General features: G+C 38.7%; 1 protein-coding gene across 33 annotated transcripts in view; it reads right to left on the bottom strand.

Annotated features, from left to right (window-relative positions):
- The window catches only part of col13a1 (collagen, type XIII, alpha 1), a 201,571-nt gene that overhangs the window by 158,540 nt on the left and 23,429 nt on the right, over positions 1-19,602 (bottom strand). For all 33 annotated transcript variants that reach the window (XM_031905313.1, XM_031905314.1, XM_031905320.1 and 30 more), the window contains exon 2: positions 15,336-15,405. In XM_031905313.1, the coding sequence (XP_031761173.1) occupies positions 15,336-15,405 (70 nt within the window). The remainder of the gene's footprint in view (positions 1-15,335; positions 15,406-19,602) is intronic.

The raw sequence follows: 19,602 nt of genomic DNA, 5'->3' as shown, positions 1-19,602 counted from the left end.
TTTTGTGGGTGGAGTCCAACATCAGAAATAGTCCTTGCCATGTATTTCAAACTTTACCAAACATCACAACAAATTTTTTTGCTGTTTTATACCGAATGCCGGCCACTGCGAACTGCAGTGGGCATGTGAAAACCACCAAACAACACCAGAAATTAAATGGCCAAGGACTATCACCCGCCCTTTGCTGTGACAGACCAAATATACACATATATAAATCTTTAATTTTTTTTTTTTTTTTTTAATAAACAGAACCTGAAAAGAAAACATAAAACATGTAAATTGAGCGAAAATACAGGCCTATAGTTCCCTAGCTAAATGTGCTTAAACAGGGAGGGGGGGGGAGGGAGATGCCGCTCCGTGTTGCAGGGGTGAGATGCTGCTGTGGAGAGAGCTGGCAGTCAAAAGGGGAGGGGGGTGAGTAAGGAGTCTTTCTTTCCTGCCCAGTAGCTGAGCAGGTTAACTCCTCATGTGCTGGTGGGAATTGAGCCCCGGCTGGCTCCACAGTCCCTCAGCGCTTCCATGAGGTATTTCAGCGCTGTCTAAATTGCCTCCCCCACCACAGGTGTGGGCTAATAGAGCCTGAACTCCAGTTAGGGGAAATAATAGTTTTTAAAAAACATAGCTTCCTACAGCACCAGGCTGCCCGCATCGGAAGAGAGCTCTCTGTATGGGCAGCCATGTTGTGGCACACACATTAGCGACAACTCACTCATTATGCGCATGCATGTGATATAAGCAGGTGAGTTGCATCTACTGCTCCTATGTCACACACATGTGCATAATGAGCGAGTGGGGTGTCTCACTCACTAAATGGGTGCCCATATCAAGAGCTCCCTACTGTTGGGCGCCCTAGTGCTTTCTGGTTTTTTTTTTATAGAATTTTTTCCTCCAACCAGTGTGGATTCTATTAGCCTGCACCCTTTAAGCGCCTGAATTTTTGTGTCTAAAAAATACCAGTGAGGTTAATAAACTGATAAATATCGAAACATTTTGGTCTGTGGGAGTAAGAAAATTTTTTAAATTACATTTTTTAAAATTTAGATTTAACTAAATTTTTCTTGACCTCCGATACAGGTTTTGGTTCTTTAGTAGGGATGCATCGAACCCAAGTTTTTCGGGTTCGGCCGAACCCCCGAATTCATCCCAAGGGATTTGGCCGAATACCGAACCAAATCCAATTATTATTATTATTCCATGTTCACTCGAACATGTAACACTTCCAAATCTTCTTTATTATAATACATGAGATTAGGTAAGTCATGTGACAGAAATTACATCACTGAGCCAATTATAACTTATAACTTTACCAAGCACTTTATAAGGATATAATTTACAGGCTATTTATGGATCTTGCATATTATATAAATATATCTTACTGGCTATAAATTCTGGGTTAAAAAAAAAAAACATTGTATTTTAACAATATATACTGTTTCTATTAACTTTTCTCCTTCCAAGAAATTCAAGTATTGCTAGAGGCAACAAATGCCTTTTGTAATTACTGATAGCATTCAGCATTGTTTTGAGAGAAAAACTGCTATTACAGTATGTATTGTGGCCCCTAGTTAAGCAAAAATTGACATCAAAAATCCCTCTGCTAACTTCCAAAGCTCTTCACTTTCTATATGTTCCTGGTGATCTCCTCCATTTTTCACAGCCACTACCCTTCCCCACAATGTATATTCTCCTGTGACTAATCTCCCCATGATTAATCTCCCCGTGTGCCACTGCCCTTAAGCTAATGCCACAAGTGGCCTTCATGCAGATAAATGCAGGCTGAGAATCCATCCCTCCACTGGCATCAGCCTTCTCCTGTGTCTGCCCTCCGAGCCACTGCTTCAGCCCACATATAGGCACATGGAACAGATTTTGCCACCAATTGCATATTCATGTGTATCTGTACCAAAATCCACCCATTGTGTCTGATTGACACAGAGGCTCAGAGAGCAGGAATAGGAGGAGCTAGTGGAGGGGCTGATTCTAAGGGGCTGATTTACTAACCCACGAATCCGAACCGAATTGGAAAAGTTCCGACTTGAAAACGAACATTTTGCGACTTTTTCGTATGTTTTGCGATTTTTTCGGATTCTGTACGAATTTTTCGTTACCAATACGATTTTTGCGTAAAAACGCGAGTTTTTCGTATCCATTACGAAAGTTGCGTAAAAAGTTGCGCATTTTGCGTAGCGTTAAAACTTACGCGAAAAGTTGCGCATTTTTCGCGTAAGTTTTAACGCTACGCAAAATGCGCAACTTTTTACGCAACTTTCGTAAAGGATAGGAGAACTCGCGTTTTTACGCAAAAATCGTATTGGATCCGAAAAATTCGTAAAGAATCCGAAAAAATCGCAAAACATATGAAAAAATCGCAAAGTACCGATCATTACGAAAAAAACGCAATCGGACTCCATTCGACCCGTTCGTGGGTAAGTAAATCAGCCCCTAAGTCTATATGTATCACAGGCGAAGAATCAGCCCTGTATGGCAGTAGCCTTAGAGCAAATGCATATTATGTGATTCAGTCTTGGCACTTAAGGCTAGTGACTCACAGGTCATTTGACCATCCACTGCCTTCCGCACCTTGTACGTCTGTGCACTGATGGGCTCAAATCCATTTTGTGTATGTGCAGACAGGCTGATTCTTTGAGTACAGGCATAAAAGATCCAGAAGGTTTGGATCAGCGTCTCTCTACTGGTTTATATAAAAAAACAACTCATCTTAAGGTCAAATCTCCAACCACTGCAAATGGCAGCATTTTTCTATTTATATCCACTCCTTTCCTTCCTGTGTATCTTAATACATGGCTCTTTTTAATTCCTTTTTTGTTCCCTTTGTGTGTGCTTTAAATTTATTATAAAAATGTACAGCACTGTGTATACAAGTAAGTAGTGCTATATAAATAAGCGTATAAATGTGTGCAGATGAACTAAACAATAATTTCTCTGATTACCAGTTACTGTATGTCATTAAAGAAGAATTTTTAAGAAACAGGATTTGTTGTCTCTTTGTTTTCCTGTGCCAGAGACATGGAACTTTCTCCTCTCTCCCCTCTCCTGCTTCCCCTCTCTCAAGAATGCTAAGAACTCCCCCCCCCCCACTTAGGAATGTGTGATCTGAGCCAATCAGCAGGAAGCTTCCTCATAGTCTTACAAACTGAGCATGTACACCGGTCTTGGTCTTGGTGCAGGAGCGTGGCATTATGGTAACTTTCTTTACAGAGCTCAGCGGTTTTTTTTTCCTATGAGGCTTCTGATCATCTGAACGGAAGAAATATGGGGAGACTTAAGGGCACTATTGAGAGAACTGAAGGTATGCCTGCAGCTTGAGATTAACTCTTTATTAGCCTTTCCTTCTCCTTTAAAGGGGTGGTTCACCTTTAAATTAACTTTTAGTATGTTTTAGAATGGCCAATTCTAAGCAACTTTTCCATTGGTCTTCATTATTTATTTTGTACAGTTTTTAAATTATTTTCCTTCTTCTTCAGACACTCTGCAGCTTTCAAATGGGGGTCGCTGACCCCAGGAGCCAAAAAACTATTGCTCTGTGAGGTGACAGTTTTATTGTTATTGTTACTCTTTATTTAACTGTACCTTAGCAAGTCCCTGGTTGCTAAGGCAATTTGGAACTTAGCAACCAGATAACAGCTAAAATTCCAAACTAGAGAGCTCCTGAGCAAATAGTAAAATAATTAAACTTTACACTATAAAAACAGCCCCTTTAAAACAAATTTACAAAAGTAAAAAGCACAGTGACAAATATAGAGATATTAATTAGGAAAGTTCAATTCCTGCCCTAAACATAACTGTATGCTCCAACTGAGAAATTCACTTTGTGCTGTTCTACAAACATGGCTAGATAGCGATCCTCTGCCCCCACATATATATACACTTTGAACAATTACTGCATCACTAAAAGAAACAGAATACTGCCCACACTTAACACTAGAAAAGACATTACAGGGGGTGTTGAATTGGCCTGTTGTTTTGTTAGTGTCGGATTCCTGTGTTAACAAACCATTGTGGATGCGTGAGCTAGCCTTGCACTGATACAATGTATTATTCACTGTGTGTATACAATAACGGCGCTTTTATCTTACGCAGCAAAGAAATGCTTGCAGTTAAAAGGGGAATGAAGGCAGATTGATCCCACGGTTTTCTTAAATGTTTGGTTAAAAATTTCATGGTAATTACATATCTTAAGGAGAGATATATCCCCTTAGTTCCTGAAATCTAGTACAATACAGAAAATAGGAGTACTTTTTTACCATATTTTTTCCTACATCAAATTATGACATAGATTTGTTTTTACTCCAGGGGATTGTGTACCTATGACATTTTACATTAACATCACAGAGAACTATTTTCTAGTAGTTATGAACTGATAAATATCTGACCAACTGGCCTCTATGCAGTAACACACATGAGAAAAGGCCAGCAGCAACACTCGCTGATGAATGTCTTGTGGGTTGCTTCACAGATACAGCCAGTTCAATATGCCTGGTGAGCCCTTTCACCCCATGCAATTAGTTGCTCAATGAGTAGCTAATTAAGTGGAGCTTTCCAGGAAGTCATTAGTGATGGCCTGAGGGTTCAACTGCAATACTACCCCCTTATTTTCCATCTCCGTTCATGGGACCTATACGCTCCTATATAGACTCTGGTTACCATATGTACAGTAAAGTGTTCTAGTGAGACAGTGTGACTTTAATCCTATTGTAAACAGGTTGTCTTAGGGATCATCTGCCCAGTGAATTTCCTGCTTCTCAGTTGCTGCTGCAAAAAGCCACTGCAGGAAATATTCCTTACCCTGGATCAGTTCTAAAACATGACAGGGTCTTATATTTTGCATTATGTAAAGGGAAAGAAACTGCAGCTGTATTTTATATATTTACACTAAGGGCTCTGGCACACGGGGGAGATTAGTCGCCCGCGATTAACTCCCTGTTCGCGGGCGACTAATCTCCCCGAGTTGCCTACCCCTGCCATCCCACCGGCGAACATGTAAGTCGCCGGCGGGATGGCAGACGCGGCGGGGCGATTTCCGGAAATCGCCGAAAAAGACTCGGTGTGCAATCCTGTTAAAGTTCTGTTGTAGCAACTGAACTGTTTCTATTTATCATTACTTTTAGATTAAGTATTGTCATCTCCCAGTTTCTGGGCTGCACCAAATTTTAAATTAAATTGTATAAACTGAGTTAGGTGAAAACTGCAGTCCCTTTTCTACTGCAACAAAGTAGGCAGTGTGAATAGCATCATCGTGAAAAAACTGTGCTTGATCCAAACTGGTCAGTTTGAATACTTTGGATGCAAAGATATTTTGAAGTTCTACCTAAACCACAGCAATCTGCTCTAAAGCTCAGCAAATAAATTAGAAGAGAACTGGTATTGAATTGGCCTGGTCTACCAGTGTAATAACAGGGGATTATTAGCCACCAAGGTTTCCTTTTTGAGGGATATAATATCATATTTTAATTGCTCAAAGCAAATTACTGGGGACTTTCTTCTGCCAAACACACCCACACATACATGAAGCAATGAGTGTAAAACCAAATTGCACCTTGTGTGGCCAGTTTCAAATTCCAAACAGCATACCATAAGTGCGTTACTTCAGTAGCCATAGAATCTATATCTAATACCCAGAGAAACAAGTCTGAAAGTCAGATAGAACAGAGGAAAACAAGTAAAGACTGCAATGAGGAATCAAAGAAGAGGTAGCAGAAGTAAGTTGTAAATTTTTCTTCTGAATCACAAACATATATGTAAAGCTTATTCTATCTAAGCTGACCCTGCCCTGCATACTAAGGCTGGGATATTGATCATTTCCTCCCAGCAGCAGGGCAGCCATCAGCAGGAGACAGGAATTTAAGTGTCCGGGTTTATGCAGATTGGGTGGATTGGTTTATGATCTGAGTGATCAGGGCCTTTGCCATGCAACCCTGCCAAGTAGAGAAGGTACAGTGGGGTTTGTTTATTAATTAACACTGAGCACATTTTCTCCAGTGAAGTTGCCAAAGGCATAATTCGGTAATTAGCTTTGATCTGCCTACTGCAAGTTGTTATGGGGCACTACATTTAAAAAAATGCACACAATAAACATAATATGCACGGCAAATTCCAAGGACAAAAATCACCCACACAAAAGGAACACAATTAGAAGCAGGAAATGCAAAAATTCAGTTAAAAAAAAAAGAAATTAACCCTGTATGTGTTTTGAATGAACCACGTGTGAAAAGCTTGTTTACCCAAAGCTCTATGTGAGCACGGTATTTTTTTCTGCTGGCTGATACAGCTTTTTAAGGAAAACCATTAAGCTTGTGATCACTTGCTCCCAATACAACTGTACTCTAGCTATGTTTTATGATAAATCTTTCTAGTACTAGTGGCCTTTATTAATAACTTGTGTGTGCAAGACCCTGGGCCAGAACTGAGCAAGGTGCCCAAACATCTCTGACTCATGTGGTAGGTCAAACAGGCTGATCCAAGTGTTTTGCCTACATGCAACAAATTATTTACTAGGGCGACCCATGCAGAACTATCAGTCTACTGTGTTTGATGTGGTTCCTGGCTGACACCATTTGCCAGACTGCCCAATTAATATCTAAACGAGTCCAAAAGAAGCCATTTTTTTCCCAATACACAGGCAACGGGTTGCTAAACTGAAGAAAAAAGTAAAAGCCAGATCCAAGCAGTGCTGTGCAATAAATTGGTCAGTAGCAACCAAGTGGAAAGCCAATGTCTGACTCTGTATAGGCAGTTTTAAAGAGGTAGCTTTGTACATAGAAGAAAGGATGGGACACCTAGCAACTTTCGGCTGTTCTTGAACGACCACCAGCTTCTCTAAAAAGTGCTAGCAAATGTCGTACAGCAGCTAATGGCCTGCAGTTTGAACAGCCTGTACAAAATACAGGACACATTGTAACAATATGTTAGTGTACCAAGTATATTGTCAGTATCCTTCTGAAGCTAGTCACCCAATGTTTCCTCTACTCTTCACACCAAGAGTATTTAACAAGGATGTAAACCGAAAAATGAAATGTTGCCTAATGAGATAAGCTGTCATTCTAAGCAACTATCAAATAATCATTCATTACACAATTCAAGTGGTTTTAATGTTATCTTATTTTATTCCTGAAAAAATCAGTTTGTCTCTTTTCTTTTCTCTGCCCTGAAGTTTCTCACTTTTAAAACAATGAAGCATTTGTAAACTGATCAAAAGCCAAAAAAAAGCTGACTTTTCTACATTGTTTCAAAAGACAGAACCAGTAGCACAGAAAGCAGTGCTTTCAGTTTTGAATTGTTTGATTAAAATTGAGTCTATGGGAGATGGCCTTCTTGTAATTCAGGACTTTCTGGCTAATGGGTTTCCAGATAATGGATTCTATACCTGTACAATGAATGTAATCTCACTGTGTCTGTAAGTTATTGCAAAGATCCATTTGACTGCAACTAATAATCACATTACATAGTTACACAGCAGTTAAAGGTGAAAGAAATCCAACCTAACACATAACCGTTTGCCAAGCTGAACTGCTATGCATTTGAACATGCAAGTTTAAGTTTGAAAAGAAAATTAAAATGATAAAAATAATCATACAAATAAATGGCTTCTGGCTTTTAGCTTTAAACCAAGTAGCACAACAACACAGCATTCCTAGCAATGCATTACTGCTAAGCCTTTCCTCCTAGTACCTCAGTCCAACATAACTCAGATACATTTTTAAGGATCATCCAAAACCAAAAGGGAAATGACGCAGCTGTGAAGCTTAATCCCCTTGGTTTATGGGCCATCTCCAAGACTTCTGTATGAAAGATTGATCATATTTCATATCTCTTGCAGTGAAGTAGCAGAAAGCAGCAAAGCCGGGAAGGTGTCTTACAGCATTCAGGTTGGGTAACAGGCTTGGGACACTGATTAGATAGAAGAACTCATACCAAGAAACACACAGCACCAGTCACAGAAACAAAATAATAATCTGTATTCTAATTAGAATACACACTCTACACTTGTTTTTATACACCCTGTGGTTCATTTATTTAAGTGTATCTGTAGCATGGTTGCTACACTATCATTATTTTGTATTGCCAGGCACTATGTTTGGTAATAATAATAATGCTGAGGTTACAGCTTTCTCTTTGTTTAATATGGATGACACATAAGATGTTCTACTGTGTGAAAGAAATGTTCTGTGCTCACTAGTATCTGTAAAAGGCAGTAAACACAGAGTACAACACTTTTTTTTACAAATATGGTATTTCCCCATAAATATGATGTAATGTGAATATTGTACAGAGGAAACCAGTCCTAAACATAACAAGGTTTTTTGTTGCTTAAAGGAAAACTGTTTATCTTACTTCAATATACAATCCACACAAAAAGAGCAAGTTGAGGTGCTATCTGCATCTGGGAATCGGCTGTTACATCACGTTAAGTGGCTGTTTACTAAGGAGAGGCTTCTTCAGCTTGTGTGTGAGCTTGGCCTCCGTAGGACAGGACATTATCATGTTCTACAGATACAGAACAGGGTCATGGAAGTTCAGTGTTCCCTAACTGACAGCAAGGATTAGAAAACAGTTGTAAAAGTTTCCCCACTATTTCCCTCCTAGATGTTTGACAGGGAAACACACCTTGTGTTTAACTATAGCTTACCTTTCATTGCCTTCTCCCAATAAATACAGGGAAATGTACTTTATGTGGGAATGGCATAAGGTGTGCACAAACTACATACAATTGCAATTATGGTTGGAGCTGGCATATTAGCTGATTGAGACATTCTCTATAGGGTGTTTTTTAACACTTTTGTATAGTGAAGCCAGTGATATGAAGCTATGTAGAGCAATATTCCAATATTCCCTATGCAACAGGGGACAAAACTTACTTTTAAATAAAGCATACTATAACATTAAACATTTATTTCCCACATGAAAATATGTTAAATATGCCTATTTAATTGTCTTTGTAACACTGCTAATTTGCCCAAGTATATTTCTATTGACAGCAAAATGAGAAACAACATGTGAATGTGCTTTAGTTAAATCAAAAAACCCCACAAGAACCATGAACCATACCAATTTTTATGCCTTTTTTTAATGCCAGGGTTTTTGGTCCCCTTTCAAAATACCACTAAGTCCAAAACTCACTTGTAAAAACCATTAAAGGAACAGTAACACCAAAAAATGAAAGTGTATAAAAGTAACTAAAATATAATGTTCTGCTGCCCTGCACTGGTAAAAGTTGTGTGTTTACTTCAGAAAGTCTACTATAATTGATATAAATAAGCTGCTGTGTAGCCATGGAGGCAGCCATTCAAAGGAGAAAAGGCACAGGCACAAAGCAGATAACAGATAAAACACCATTGTATTCTACAGAACTTATCTGTTATCTGCTATGTAACCTGTGCCTTTTCTCCTTTTTTCCAGCTTGAATGGCTGCCCCCGTGGCTACACAGCAGCTTATTATATAAATTATAGTAGTGTTACTGTAGCAAACACACCAGTTTTACCAGTGCAGGGCAGCAGTGCATTATATTTTTATTACTTTAAAGCTCTTTCATTTTTTGGTGTTACTGTTCCTTTAAGAAACTGCAACCAAGCCTTGAAATTCATTTGAAACTGCCCTTTGAAAAAAGGTTGTTTGAATTCAACTATTATCAAGCAGATGACATAGAGATGTTTTAAAGGGCATATTCTGCCTCAATCATTTTTTTCTCAAAATGGATGTTTTTAAGTGTATTAAAGATAAGGGGGGCGATTCACTAAAGTGCGATAAAACGTGCGCTATTTATAGCGTGCGGTAAAAATTTTATCGCGTCTTAATTTTCGCGTCTTAACGCACGATTCACTATAAGCATACTTGCGCTATTTTACACGTGATATTGCATGCGTTATTTAACCGTGAAGACTATTTCAGTGCGGTATTTGACGGTACATGCGCTAAATAACGCACGCGTTTAGTCACCGCATATATATAGTAGCATATAAATAGTGCATATAAATTGTCGCCGCATATAAATGGTAGCATATAAATAGTGCATATAAATTGTTGCCACATATAAATGGTAGCATATAAATAGTAGATGCTTATAAATAGTAGCCACTAGTGATGAGAAAATGTGTTCTGGTCATCTTTAGTGAAAAATTAGCAATTTTTTTTAAAGTTCCACGAAACGGCAAAAATGTTGTGCGGGCAAAAAAATTGTTGTATTTTTTGACGCCTGTGTCAATTTTTGGACGTGTGGTGAATTTTTGCGTGGCGAATTTTTTCATGCGTTTTGCAATTTGCAGATTGTTTTTCAAAATGCATGAAAAAATTTGCCGCGGAAAAATTTGCCGCACATCCAAAAATTCGCTGCAAATCCATGCCTGCCGAAACATTTCATCACTTGTAGCCGCATATAAATAGTTGTGCGAATGAACGCACGCCATGTTAGCCATACACGCCAATACTTGCGGAAAATTACTGTATTAAAAATGACCATTTCGCTGCAAACTGGCGGCTGCATCACATACTTGAATAAATAACACTGCAAAGTCCATATTTTATTGCCAAAAGCTCATTTACTGTACTTTTCTATAATTATCGCCTGCCTGAAGTAGGTGTTAATTTTCGCATAGACCAATGCGATATTTAGCGCGCCTAAGTGTTTGTGAATCATGCGATCGTATTCTTTTCAGCGCGAAAATTAACGCATGCGTTAAAACTAGCGCATGCGGTCGTGTGAAAATTAACGCATGCGATATGGCGACTTAACGCACGCGATAATACTATAGTGAATCTCGCGCCAATTATCACGTTTATTTTAACGCAAAAAAGTGTGCGATAAATTTAGTTTGCGATAAATTAAGTTTGGCAATACATACAATTTACCAAGTTTACACAAATAAATGCTAGTTCAGTTTTAAAATGTTTAACCTCTAATGTGACATGCTGCAGAATTGTTCTGCTGGGCCCCACAGAATCTGCAGAACCAAGTAATGCCTATTGTCTTCCTTCTTTACTATTTCCCACCGCAATGGAACTGAGTCCCAAAGAAACAAAAAAGACATGCATTTTTGTTATATTATCCCAACTTGGAAAACATTAAAGCATCTAAGCTTTTGCCAGTAATATAGACATAGGCAAGTAATCCTAGTATCTCCCCCAACCATTATAAGTAATCTTAGGGCATTAGACTGTCCTAACATATCAATATCAGGGCTGATAAGCACAAGCACATGGATTACAGTTAGATATATTTTTGCCTTCATGCCACTCTTCTCTTCTCTTCCCTTCTCCTATTCTTGTTTAACATCTGTGCCCTCTGGTTAATGTGGGTCTCCATTTGTCCAGGATGGGACTCCATCCAGCAGGTAACTATGACAACTGTGAAGCTATTTCTAAAGACTGTTTTAAACAGATTGCTCTGTTAATTTTTGTATTTTTAATAAATCAAATGATCTGAAATCTTTGTGAGGTCCCTTGAATTCTGCACTTTGGCAGAAAGGCACAGCTGTTAGCCCCAGCACAATCCCACAAATACAACAGTCACTTTACCTTATATGTACTGCCATCAAATTATTCATAATATATCATGATTTTTATTACTGGTAATGAATGAAGAACTCGAGTCTGTAGTTTATCGTCATCTTTCAAGGGCCAGCACAGCATTCATACACATGCATTTTCTCACGTTTTATTTCTGTGTATAACTGCCAGCTGACATTTGTAAACATCCTGATATAGGCTAAAGGATGGTTCTAACCCTTCTCTCCTCAAAATAGCCCATAAATAGCCCATAAAACCACCCTCACATACACATCCAACTTTATGTTTCTATAATATTCCTTTTTTCCCAACAGCTTTCAAAATTCATGCTCTACTCTGCCTATTTGCTGATCTACCTCTACTCTCTTTCTGCTTTCCCATTCTCATTCTTTTCTGCACATTCCCACAGCACTCCTATCTTTCACGCGACTTCTTTTGCTACACATTTAGCACCATTTATTTCCTACTAACCACCGCTCCTTCTTCCTTTAGTCTTTTCCTTCTTTTTCCTTACTTCTGTCTGAAGTTCCCTTTTTCTCTATATCTTTTTTAAAAGGAGGTCATGGTGATTTAAAAAAACTTTAAATGCATTTTCTTGCCAATGTTGTTTCTGTGAATGTTGGATATGGTGTAAACATGTTGGAACTATATAAAAGGAATAATAAGTAGATAAATATTATAGAACATTGTCATTCAAAAGTGAAGCAAGCCTTATACTTATATTATAATTTAACCATCATGCGATTGGAGCCTGTAGGGGATATTGTATTTATAACTTGGAGGAAACAAATTGGCAGATCCCACAAAAATGAATAATGAGGGTGGAGAGGCTCAGCCTGAAGGCAGTTTGGTGGGAATTCTTAAATGATGTTTTATATATTTGGTACATTTGGTAACCTTATTACTGGGTTTTTGACCTAATAATGCATGTATTTCCAGGTACTGAAATTATTTCACCCAATTGCAAAGGGCAGAGCATGTTTCTATAACTGCTTCCCTGTCTACTTAACAACTAGTAGCAGAAGCCAACATTTAAGAGGTGATAAATTCTTCTTACATTTTTACATAATTAAAGCATAAACTATACTTCTATCAGGATTTACCGAAGGAGAAAATTGCTGCCATGTGTAACAGCAATCAGTAATTGTGGGGAAGCTATTCACAAAAACAAACTGAACTGTAGGCGTCTGTGGACAAAGCCCAAAATCAGATCCTGGAATAAATGGTCCAGGAAACCATTAGCTGAGTTGTCCAAAATTGAGTTTGTTAAAACCTCTGTCTAGAATAAAAATGTTTGCCTTTCTCTGGAAAACTGCTTCTATTTCTCCAGTCAGAGTGTATTCATTGGTTGCCAATTAATGGCCCTTTTGCACAGAAAACACAAAAGACGTCTGGCCAAACTACATCTTTTACTTGCTTAACATTTCAAGACTTTAAAAGGACTGGTTGCCTGCATGATCTTACAATGAATATTTTTCCTATTCCTTTCGTTTTCGCTAAGTAGCACAGTCTTTAACTTTAAGCTGTAAAATGCAAAGATATAGATCTGTATCTCACCTCTAGAAATAAGAGGTATTCATAAATAAAAGCAATTGCATTCAGCTCAATTCCTGAGCCGCATAACACATATAAAGTAAAAAAAAAATTTTTTACTTTAATAAGCTCTAGAAATGCAAACATTGACTATCCTCATCTATTTACTTATCATTAAAAAAATACTGGTACTGAAAGATTTCCATGCAGCTGAACCAATTCCAATTCAGCACTGTACAAAGCTCTAACACCCCACTTAACACAATGTTGTTGGACTCATCAAAGAAGCCCAATGCATTCTAATGAACTGACAAATGTATCTGTGTATGTGCCAATTTAACACTTTCCTGACAGCCAGGAAATTGTTTAGTAACTATGCTAAAATCTGAACTGTTGGGAATCTCTTAGGAGTCACGAGTTTGAGTTTCAGTAAACCTGCCAATTAATATATTATTAAGGCACCCCTCAACATATTTTCTGCTTCAAATAACTTTAACATAGCGTTTCTTACTAGTATGTTTGCTAGACCAGGGAAATCACTGATATTGTATCATCATAGTGTCTTAACCTACCTATAACAACCTGCTCCTGCGATCTGTATATCAGTGTGACTCACAGCATGAATATGTTATCTACAGCAGAAAAAGTTGAGGCAGCTTAATAATTAAACATAAAAGGGCTAAGTCACCTTTACCTTAACATTAAAGGTGTCCATACATGGGCAGGTATAAGCTGGCGATTGCCCAGATGTTGATCAGGTAACTTTGATTCTCCAATTGGATTGAGGACCGCACCAACTTGTTGATGTGTTCCTCTTCCTTATGGCCTGTATCCATGTAGTTGTGATCCAACCATTTGGCCCTAGGGCCAACAGATCGAATTAGCCTATCGGTGGGCATATATTGGGGGCCTAACTGCACATTGAGCTCCCAAAATTGTCCCCTCCATGTTTTTGAATTGGAATACCTGATAACTCCAGCACTGAAGCTTATCAACCCAAGACATACTTTGTTTTCAGAAGCCATTTCTCATTAGCCTAAAGGCAATTACATATTGTTCATAAGCGGATATAATTTGTTTTTTTTTCTGGCAAGATGAGTATATGGAGGTCTACAGATACCACACTTGAGCTAAGCACTTAATTGCAGGCACAAAATAGGAGAAATAAAAGGCAAAACTAATAAAGTTGACAACGGTAAATCAGAATGAATCTCTTGCTTATATACAATGCTAAATCGACAGTGTAGACTGTTTATTGTAACAAGGCTTATTATAAACCAGCCCAGGGCTCCAAACGCTGTTGTTTTGTTTATGAAACATTTCAACTGACGTACATAAACATTTCCATGCCACTAAAAAGCCTGAGCTCACGAATACAGAATAAAATACAGAACACTCCAGTGAATAAACTAGTCAAAATAGGATGTTTTTCTTTTCATCCCAAATTTAACATGACTATTTTACTCTGGAGTTCCACAATGGGAAAGCAATCTTCGGGAACACACAAGCGCCAATCTATCACAACATGCAGAAGGTACATGGCTGTCCAGCAGTAAAATCATTCCAGTTTATAGGGGATCCTGTATAACTCTACAGAAAATAAGTTGTACAACTAATTGGTTTGCATGGACTTAAAATGAGGTCACAAAATAAGGAACCATAAATCTCCTCATGGAGAAGCCTACAGAATCAGTAATGAAATGAATATCAATCAAAGTGCTCTACAATTGTATTAATTTAAATTAAGATACCAATGGCCTGGTTTACTAAATGTTGATAGTTCCTCATTTTAAAGGCAGAGTTTAACATTTGTTACGCTTGTCCCTTTTTTTATAGATTTTTTTTTCTGGTTCCCTGGAAAACATTAAATCAAGGTTTTACTGTATTTATTGCTAATGGAGCAGTCATTTATATCACTATTTAGCAATAAACACTGTACTAACAAAACCACACAATAATTGTATTGGAACATATCACAACCTGTGAAGAACATAAGCACCAATGAAAAAACAAAGGTTAGCTTAGGTGATGAAGTATTACATGAGAATAGCAAAATGACTGTTATTTGTGATTAGCCTAGTCTGGCTGAACATTTTGATAGAGGCGCTAGGTCATTGGAAAATGAAGTCAGTTACAAATCTGATTTTCCTAATGTCAAAGTTCAAGTGGAAATGCTTGAAAGTAATGCTAGTGCCATCAAGAGCAAGCTAATAACATCTCTATTCTGCATTTGACTGTCTTTAGCAGAAGCAATAGCATTCATGATGAAAAAGTTCCTTACCAGGCGGACAAAGACATTTTGCACTTGTGTCTCTTACTTCTCGGAGCCTTGGTAGATGAGATTTTAACTTCTGTAAGACAAATGAGAAATAAGGCACATTATTGTCCAGTATCAGACTCATGAGACTAATATGCAGCATGTTTTTATTTTCTTTAGAAATAGCTTCATAGCATTACTGAAAATGAACACTTGAATGTTGGCTGCTGCCTAAAGGGTTAATGTAGATTATCTAGCCTTACTAGGCATCCTTAGATGTACAATACTTTCAGCTGTGCAAGTCAGATTTCTCTATATATACTTCTTACTATACTCTAAATAATAATATCCACGATTTAATCTGCGTGGATAACAGGGTTTTTTCCCCTGAGCACCTGCTGATAAATGTACTGAATGAAACAGTCTTTGCACCTCTGCCTGCTGCAGGATACAGTTTCCTGCATGAGCCAGAGCCAGACATAGCGTGGGCAGGTGCAGTGCCCTGTTTTTCCCTCGGCACACATGCCAATATACCACAAACTAGTTTCCCTTTTATTTCTCTATTTTGGTCCACACATTGGATGTTATCCAGCAAAACAAATGAAAGCAGCAAACCTATTAATAATAAAGATGCATCAGAGATGCATCCAGTGAAACGCCACACGGCATTGCCTTTAATGAAGGGTTATATTACTGATACAATATAAATGTACAAAAATAAAAATCCATTATTGAATTGAAGAAAAAGTACCACTGGGGTGCAGATATTTCCTTCCAGACAAATAACTATAAAATAGTTATATATTGACCAACTATTTATGTTCAAAGGCTTTTCTAGGGAGGGCTTTTGGGAGTTCATGAACAAGTATTATCTCACAAGTATTATCAGAGCTCACTGCTCTGTGGACTTTCCCTGTCTAAACTGACTTAATCCATCATGAACAGTGCCGCCAGATTCATACACCTCTCTTCCCACTCCACAAGTGTCGCCCCTCTCTGCCAGTCCCTGCACTGGCTACCTGTCACGTACAGGATTCAATTTAAGGTTCTTGTACTTACCTTCAAAACGCTAACTGGTGCCGCACCACTCTATATAACCACCCTAATCCCCAAGTACACCCCCAGACGTAACCTTCGCTCTGCACATGACCCCCTCCTCACTCATTACTTCCTCTCACTCAACTTGGTCTTGTATTTGTTGCCCTTTACTCTGTAAAGCACTGCACAAATTCATGGCAGAATATAAGTAATAATAATAGCTATCTAACACTCTATCAGGGATATGGCACACTGGCAGTTTTATCAGCGTATTTCAGGGCCCGAAACAGCCTCTGCAACTTACTTCCCTCTAACTGCTACCACTGTTATGTAAGGCATCTTAACCACAGTTGTTACACTGGCCATTAGTATTATTATGAGCAGTTATTTAATACATATTTATGTGGTGCTTTACAGAGACTGTTAATCATGTACAGCCAGGGTCAAAATCTCAGGGGGCCCTTACCCTGTTGGGAACTTTAATTTTTAACAGAGAAGTAAGTAGCATAGCAAAGTGGGAGCTACGGTGACTGGGGTCGGAATAGAGCATTGATCGGTGGTGGTTGAGTGGTGGGCCCTTGAGGTGGGTACATGGTAGGACCCAGGTAACCCAGTCTGACATCTTTCACAGCAGAGAGTATCCAAATTGGATTTTATTAAGTTAATTACTGTGAAACTTAACGCCTCCCAGGAGTAGGTGTTACTAAACAAAACTGCAGCTGGTGATTGTCTGTGGTGACAAGATGGAGTTTGCAGTAGGATTTTTTCAAGTATGTGATCTTCCTAGAGTGACGCATCCTCCAGTTTTCAGGGAAATGGTAATTTTCAGAACATCAGTTTTCAGAAAGTAACTTTAGTGAATCGGCCCCTATATATCGATCTGGAGGAATGGAGTCAGCAGGTTTTTTTGTCCTTCTACATAGTAATTAAGTTGGGTTGAAAAAAGACATACGTCTATCACATTCAACCATAATGACAATATATAACCTGCCTAACTTCTAGTTGATCCAGAGGAAGGCAAAAAACCCCATTTGAAGCCTCTCTAATTTGCCGCAGAGGGGAAAAAAATTCCTTCCTGACTCCAAGATGGCAATCGGACCAGTCCCTGGATCAACTTGTACTAAGAGCTATCTCCCATAACCCTGTATTCCCTCACTTGCTAAGAATCCATCCAGCCCCTTCTTAAAGTTATATAATGTATCAGCCAGTACGACTGATTCAGGGAGGGAATTCCACTTCACAGCTCTCACAGTAAAAAATCCTTTCTGAATATTTAAATGGAACCTCCCTTCTTCTAAACGGAGTGGGTGCCCTCGTGTCCGTTGGAAGGACCTACTGGTAAATAAAACATTAGAAAGGTTATTATATGATCCCCTTATATATTTATACATAGTTATCATTTCACCTCTTAAGCACCTCTTCTCCCGTGTAAACAGACCCAACTTGGCCAGTCTTTCTTCATAACTGAGACTTTCCATACCCTTTACCAGCTTAGTTGCCCTTCTCTGGACCCTCTCTAACTCAATAATGTCCCGTTTGAGCACTGGAGACAAAAACTAAACAGCATATTCTAGATGGGGCGTTACCAGCGCTCTGTAAAGGGGAAGAATAACCCCCTCCTCCCGTGAATTGAAACCCCTTTTAATACAGCTCAAACCCTTGTTTGCCCTTGCAGCTGCTGCCTGGCATTGCTTGCTACAGCCAAGTTTATTATCTAAAAGGACTCCAAGGTCCTTCTCCATTATGGATTTGCCTAGTGCAGTCCCATTAAGGGTATAAGTGGCTGCATATTTTTACATCCCAGGTGCATGACCTTACATTTATCCACATTAAATCTCATCTGCCACATAGCCGCCCAGATTGCCAGTTGGTCAAGATCCTGCTGCAAGGATGCCACATCCTGGATAGAAATCACTGCAGAGTTTTGTGTCATCTGCAAACACTGAAACATTGCTTGTAATACCCACCCTAAGTCATTTCTATTTAGGATTAGGTTGTAGACACACAGATCTACTAGTAGTAGCTACTTGTCATGGCTAAATAAAATAGAAAAAGCTGATCATTTACTGATAATTGTCTCTACTTGTGTTTTAGCCAATTTTAGACAATCTGAACATCCAAAAGGTACGCTCAAACTTTTAAGGAACTAAAAAATGGTTTGCTCTGAAGTATTAATTTAAATCAACTCTGTCAAGCCAATTTTAGACAATTCTCAGTGCTGTCTATGGCAGGGTATTTTAGTATTTGTGACAAGTGGCTGCACTAGTAGCTCTGTGTCATAGCCCTTAGGCAGAGGTTAGTCACCACAATAGACAACTAATCTCTTGTATCCAACGCCTTTCCACCAGCAACCAGGGGAATCTCAAGTGCATAGGCCTTTCCACCGGCAATTGCCTTTGTTGCCGGTGGAAAGGCATTTTGGAACAATTAGTCACCAACAGTAGCAGAGATATATCATAAACAACTAAATCGCTCTGTGGGACATTAGCCATAAAGGAAGAAATGCAATAACAGGTTTGCTGCAATTTCAACAGCCACAGTAACCAATCAACACCTAGCAATTACTGGTCTTGATCAGCTATATAATAGCCTCCAATGTACAGGATGCTCTAGTTTCTTTTATTGTATTGGTGGTTGACCAAGACATGAAAACAAATACTGAAAAGGTATAGGGTGAGATATGTGGAGAAAGTCTGTTTCCTCTTCTAGATCCACCTCAAAGCCCAGCTTAGGGTAATGGCAATGGTGGTGTTTTGTCACCCAACCAAAGTTGCCTCTTACATAGGCAACAAAATTCCCTTAAAATACCTTTGTATTGAAAAGCACTAAAATTGCCTTATCCTAGCATGCTACATGCTACAAAAGCCCCATGTGCCATTGCCCTTTAGGTCAATTAGGTTGAAATTTGTCAGGAAAAACTATCTGTTGACCTAGATATTCTTTAAACAATGGCTGAATGGATGAACTCTGTTGAGGCCTGAACACTAGCTGAATCTCCAAAAGGGGCTTAAAGCTAAACAGTGCAACATCCATTGCTATAAAGAAAGAAGGCATAGGGAGCCCAGTAGGCCACTGAATGATAACCAGTCTTAAGTTGTATACGTTCTTAGAAATGCTCTGGGTACAATATTTTCCAGGACTAATATGGTCAGGCACATACCCCCTTGCTGTAATTATAAGAAAAAATGCTGCTCAGTGAGTAAAGAACACAAAAAGTGCAATTTGCACATCATGTCTGTTGTAAGTATTTATA

Source organism: Xenopus tropicalis, chromosome 7, assembly GCF_000004195.4.
Source record: "Xenopus tropicalis strain Nigerian chromosome 7, UCB_Xtro_10.0, whole genome shotgun sequence".
NCBI lineage: Eukaryota > Metazoa > Chordata > Amphibia > Anura > Pipidae > Xenopus > Xenopus tropicalis.
Note: the sequence above shows the minus strand (reverse complement) of the source record. Positions and strands in the feature narration are given on the sequence as shown.